This window comes from Asparagus officinalis, chromosome 4 (assembly GCF_001876935.1).
Source record: "Asparagus officinalis chromosome 4, Aspof.V1, whole genome shotgun sequence".
Lineage (NCBI taxonomy): Eukaryota > Viridiplantae > Streptophyta > Magnoliopsida > Asparagales > Asparagaceae > Asparagus > Asparagus officinalis.
In genome coordinates this window covers 143709862-143715764 of record NC_033797.1, presented here as the reverse complement: position 1 = coordinate 143715764, position 5903 = coordinate 143709862, and the positions used below count along the sequence as shown (strand labels likewise).

At 39.3% G+C, this 5903-nt stretch overlaps 1 protein-coding gene across 1 annotated transcript; it reads left to right on the top strand.

The window, feature by feature from the left end:
• On the top strand, positions 274-5550 carry LOC109839429 (probable lysophospholipase BODYGUARD 3). Its single transcript, XM_020407852.1, is given in 7 exon segments — positions 274-560; positions 562-666; positions 928-1054; positions 1145-1289; positions 1291-1474; positions 1826-2025; positions 5012-5550. Coding segments are annotated over 7 exon segments (1173 nt in total). The 5' UTR covers positions 274-476; the 3' UTR covers positions 5340-5550.

Here is a 5903-nt window from a genome sequence, read left to right as displayed (position 1 = left end):
ATATTTATTGAAAAATTCCTCAATGACCCAAAATATGGGACCAATAGGGGGGACAAGTGAGGTGTCCCCCTCCTATTGGATAATGAGTTGGCAATCATTAATGATAACCAACTCATTATCCAATAGGAAGGGGACACATCACTTGTCCCCCCTATTGGTCCCATATTTTGGGTCCCTGTAGCAAAGCTCATATTTATTCGTCCACGCCCAAACTCGATCATGCTCATATACTTTGTACATATTGCATATATAGCACCCTATGGTTGGGCAAAGGAAAATGTTGGCCGAGGGAGTTCAACTACCACCCACCCCTTTTCCTATTGTCCAACAAACGGTTTTAATGAAACAATCAATTCATTTCATCTCTTGCCCCTCCCTCACTCTTAAACACATCCCCCAGACTCCTTAACTAGCTAGTCTCACAAACCCAGAACAAAGGAGCAAGGTGGGGGTGGGGGGAAGCGGAGGAGACCTCAATGCCGACGAGATTGCTGCTGATGCTGGCGTTCGCTGGCCGCCTCGCGAACGAGGTGGTCAGCTTCGTCGTGTTCTCGGTGGGGCCTCGACCCCATCCTCGACGTGCTCCTATGCTTCGTCTACAAGCTCGCCGACTACGCCAAGGAGGCGGAGTGGAAGCGTGCTACTGCTCGTCGTCCGCCAAGGACATGATCACCCCGCAGCGGCAAGATCCTCGTGTCGAGGCGGAGGGTCGTCGAAGGTCGTGTGCCTCTGCTCGTCGTCGAAGTCCAGCTCGAGACAAGTCTCCGACACCTGTACTCTCGGCCCTCCCTCGTGTCAGACGTGTCTCCGCGCCACCGTCGAGGAGCTCAGGCGGCTCAACCGCAGGGCGGGCCGCCTCCGCGAAGAAGTCGACGCTCACCACGCCTTCCCACGATAAAACTCCAGCGACGTTGGCAGATGCTGCAGGGGGGACTCGGCGGCAGCAGCGCCCCGAACGCGTGGTCGGACTGCAGCTGCAAGATGCTGCAACTCTGGAGCCAGCAGCCACAGTCAAGGAACTCCCTCCTCTACGTCCACGTACAGGGGCCTAAAGGTAATTTTCTATCCCTCCCCCGGGACTCCCACCATCACTATATACGGCCGGGGACTGAACGCCCGAAAAAAAAAAAATCCTTATTTCTAGATAGCTCAGTCCCGAAGGAAGACGTGCTGTTCATCCACGGCTTCATATCCTCGTCGAAATTCTGGACGGAGACGGTGTTTCCGAACTTTTCGGAGCGGACGAGGTCGAAATACGGCTTTTCGCGTGAATTGCTGGGTTCGGACCGGGCCGAAGCCGGCCGACTCCTTGTACACGCTGAGGGAGCACGTAGACATGATAGAGAAGTCGGTGATCGAGAATCACAACGTGAAGGCTTTCCACATCGTAGCCCATTCTCTCGGATCTATTCTGGCCTTAGCGATTGCGGTCAAGCATCCTGACGCGGTCAAGTCGCTGACTCTACTGGCGCCGGTGAGTAATGATTCTATCTCTGTACGGTCGCATTAGTAATTAATAATTCAGTACGCTCGCTGTTGTCGGTGATCAAGAGGGAAGATCCGTTTACGTTTGAAGGCTGTTCTCTCTCCATACATAATTAAGTTGTCACATGAGAATTTCCTAAATTCAGACGAAAATTTAGTTGGCTTTTCAACTAAGTTAGTTTAGAGGCTAAAGAGTTACTTCTGACCACGTCAGCAACGCACCTGCCAGCATTCGGATATCCAGAGTATCTCAGTATAGATATTAATTAATTATTTGAATGTTAATTAATTACGGTTCGATATTAATTAATTATTTTTTTCTAAAATGTGCGTCTCTTAGCCGTATTTTCCGGTACCAAAAGGGGAGCAGGGGACGCAGTTCGTGCTCCGGCGAGTGGCGCCGAGGAGGGTGTGGCCGGTGATAGCGTTCGGGGCGTCGCTGGCGTGCTGGTATGAGCACATAAGCAGGACGATATGCTTGCTGATATGCAAGAATCACAGGATCTGGGAGTTCCTCTTCAAGTTCATCACCAGGAACAGGTAACTGTTGTATTATTTACTGGGGCTTGGCTTGTTTAATTACTGCTGCTGCGTTCTCCCTTTATGAGCATTGGTTAGTTAATAAATGCAGATAGCTAGAGGTGGGTAGGTTTAGGTGGGAAATTAGGAAATTGTTATGTCGCTTGGGGTGGAATACTGCTCGACTCGTGGGTAGATCTAGGTGGGACTGAGCCATAGCTGGCCTCTCTTTTTTTTTTCTTTTTTTTTTTAAGATTTTTTGTCCTAAAGGTTGAGAAGTTCAATAGTGTGCATTAAACCCCCAACTCTTTGGATTTGATAATCGATCTCTAATGCTCAAGAGCAGGGTTTGCATTAGACTAGCCCCTTGCGTCGTTAATATCATTGAATTTGATATTTAGGTGCTACATTTAATTGGATGGATTAATTTGAAACTAACCTAATTGCAATTTCAATGGTTTGACGGGCTAATTTTGAAACAACTTAGGGGGGGGGGGCAATTTTAAAATATTAAAGAACGTAAGGGACTAATGTGAAAAAAACCTTAAAATAGACTAATTAAATGTCAATCTACTATTAGGGGGTGTTTGGTTACATTTCTATAAATTATAGGAAATGTTTTCCATCCCAAATTTAATTTCCTTGTATTTCTTAAAAAAATTATAGGAAAAGTTTTGAGAAGATAAAAAGTACAAATTTTCTTATTTTTTGTATTGTGCTTGTTTGGTTCAAAACAAGAAAATGAGAAATAACTTTTGGGAAAATAGCAACATTTCCTATAATTTATAGAAATGTAACCAAACACCACCAACTTTATAGAAAAGTGAGAACTTTGTAGAAAAGAGTTAATGAGTTTTATTATTTAAATAATGAATGCGTCAGATTTCCAAGAGATTTCCTCCCATTTTAGAAGGAAATCAATTTCCATAAAATTTGGTACTTTTGGGCACTTTACAGAAAACATTTCTGTAAATTTTTTTGGAGCCAAACACAGTTTATAGAAATGTATAGAAAACTCTTAATTACATAAATACCATGCGTTTCTATACATGTTATACTTTCCTCTTGCGAGAAATTCTTTGATCAGCAACATTTATGGTATGATATTTAAACTTAGTATGTTATCAATTTCTGGAAGGGTACGTAGCGTAAGCACTTCATCTAACTGCTTCCAGGTAATGCTGATGTCTCAATCAGTGGTTCTTAATCACTAATGACATTTGGCCCACTAGTAGAATGGGGATCTTATTAGAGATTCCAAGTTTTGGGCCAAGCAATAGTTTTTATTTAGAGGGGAAAATTAGAAAGACAAAAGAAGTAAAATCTTTCAATGTGAAGATTAATGCTTGTTTGGGTGTTTCATTTGTTTGAGACAATCCTTCTTGACTCGGATAATAATATTTATCGTCTTCTCTTCATCTCAAACTGCGTGCGGGAACCCATAGGTAATTTTTAACGCTTTACTTTGATCAATAGTTGTAATTTGTCACAAATGAAATTTATAGGTTAAATTTCCCAACACACCCACCCGGCAACGCCCCCCAAGTTTGGGCACTTCTCAAATAACCCCCACTCCCCAGTAACGGCGTTACTAACTTTCAATTTAATTTAAGAGGGAGCTTTGTGCAGCCCCCTTAAAATGTGGGTGTTTTTAACTTAAAACTCCGTAACTTCCAAAATGTCACAATAAAGCCTTCAAAAGTGAAGGGGGTTTTCTGAGAACCCCAAAGTTAAAGGAAGTTTGTGAAATTTACAAAAAATTATATACAGTCTAACATGCATCGTAGACTACCTTTATATTTGAGGATAAAATTTCCTTATACTAAATTTAAATATCAATGCAAATGTCTTTGAAACCCTATATATGGCATCATATTGAGAATTCAAATAACATTTAACCTTATCGTGATTTTTTTTTTCAAAAATAAAAAATAAAGATATATTAGTGAAACAATGAAGCTAAGGACTTGTACTTAACAAACATAAATTAGAGCATAGGCTGCCCAAAACCTTATACACCACTAATCGTATGTCCACGTACTGCTTTTAACTTAAATAAATGTTCCAATGAGAAAGTATTAGTTAGTTGTACCAAAATAGTACAAAATAGAAGAATTGTGGTTAATCACATTAATGAAGTAGGGCTAGGCTATGCCAAGATAGAGAAATTCTAGCTATTCCGAAATTAACCATGTAAAGTGTGATAATTGGTAAGAGTGGAACAAGGTTAAGCTACAAGTAAGAAACCCCTCTCTTTTTTTATGTTGGTTTTTTTATATAGTATTGGAAATCATCTTCACTATAAATAAGCAACATCAAATCCACAATCATTTATCATTTAATATAGCTTACGTATATTTAAAATGAATCATAATCATTCAAATGTTAATGACAGTTGTCTGAACCGAATTTTTTTTCTTCTATTGTTTATTTACGAAGAATATGATCGAATTTACTCTATATAGCAGGTTCAAAATCTTAAATTGTTTCCATTATGTTTTTTTAATAAACTATTACCAATTATAAAATGAGCAAACTTAATTGAGTGTGGTAGTAAATAGGCTGCCGGAAAAAAAACGTTTTGGATGGTGAACCACCTGAGGGTTTCATGGGCAATGTTGGTAGTTTGGTTCACCATCCCAGACCAAAACCAAACACTGGGTCTAATTAAGTCAAGAGGATGGTCTAGCCTTTTAACTTCTCTAACTAGGAAACTTCTCTATCATGGGTCCTACGTACTTAGCCTTCGCCAGATTAAATTGCCAAATTAAAATTGATGAAATTAAGCTCCCTTCATAATTAAGTATTTGCAACAAATTTTCTCTTCTTTTACATAACATTTATGCCCTGACAAATTTATTGTTACTCGCCTCTGATGAGAAAATTTACGTATCAACATTGTTGTTACCATTATTGTTATAGAAAAACTTTACCGTTATAGAACATATAGTTCATTGATGTCAACTAATTAATTTTGCATGTTTTTTTTTTTATATGACATGTACAGATTTAAAACTTTTTTGATGGAGGGCTTCTTCTGCCACACACACAATGCAGCCTGGCACACCTTGCATAATATCATCTGCGGCAGTGCAAGTAAGATCGATAGTTATTTAGATACTGTTAGGGATCGGCTTCGTTGCAATGTTACTGTTATCCATGGGAGGGATGATGAACTCCTTCCAGTTGACTGTAGTATCGCGGTCAAGTCAAGAATTCCCCGAGCCGACATCAAGATCATCGAGAAAAAGGACCATATCACTGTCATTGTCGGTAGACAAAGAGCATTTACCAGAGAACTTGAAGAAATCTGGAACAAGGCGGAACAAAACTGAATTTAAATAGAACATAAATGTGGAAAAAACAGAATGTGTTTCTTCAAAAAAAAAAAAAAATTTTCCTACTCTTTTTTGTCCAATTATAAATTTTTATTTATAGGTTTTAACTATTTTCAAGATTTGTGTTTGGGTCATATGTAATTTAGGATATCACCCAACTATTCGATCAAGTGTGCACATTAAATGATAAGAGTTTATATCTTCCCAAGTTGAGTTATAATTGAGATTATTAATTAATTGAATTCATGAAGTGCTGTCCTTTAGCCTTATGGTGTTATTACATGTGTCAGTGACACGTGATGAGCCCGTTGATTGAGAAGGTGCTATTCCATGTGTCATGGGAAACGTGATCAGCTAATGGTTGAGAATAAACAGTTCCATCGATCTGGAAAAAAAAAAGAAAAAACAAAAAGCTTACATATAAAACCTAAACGGCGGACAAAGTGATAAATTTAATGCTATTAATTCTAATTAAATCAGCATAATGAGTAATTCAGTACATGCACTTGTACAATCAATTTAAAAAACGCGATTGATATATTATATATATATATACGGTTT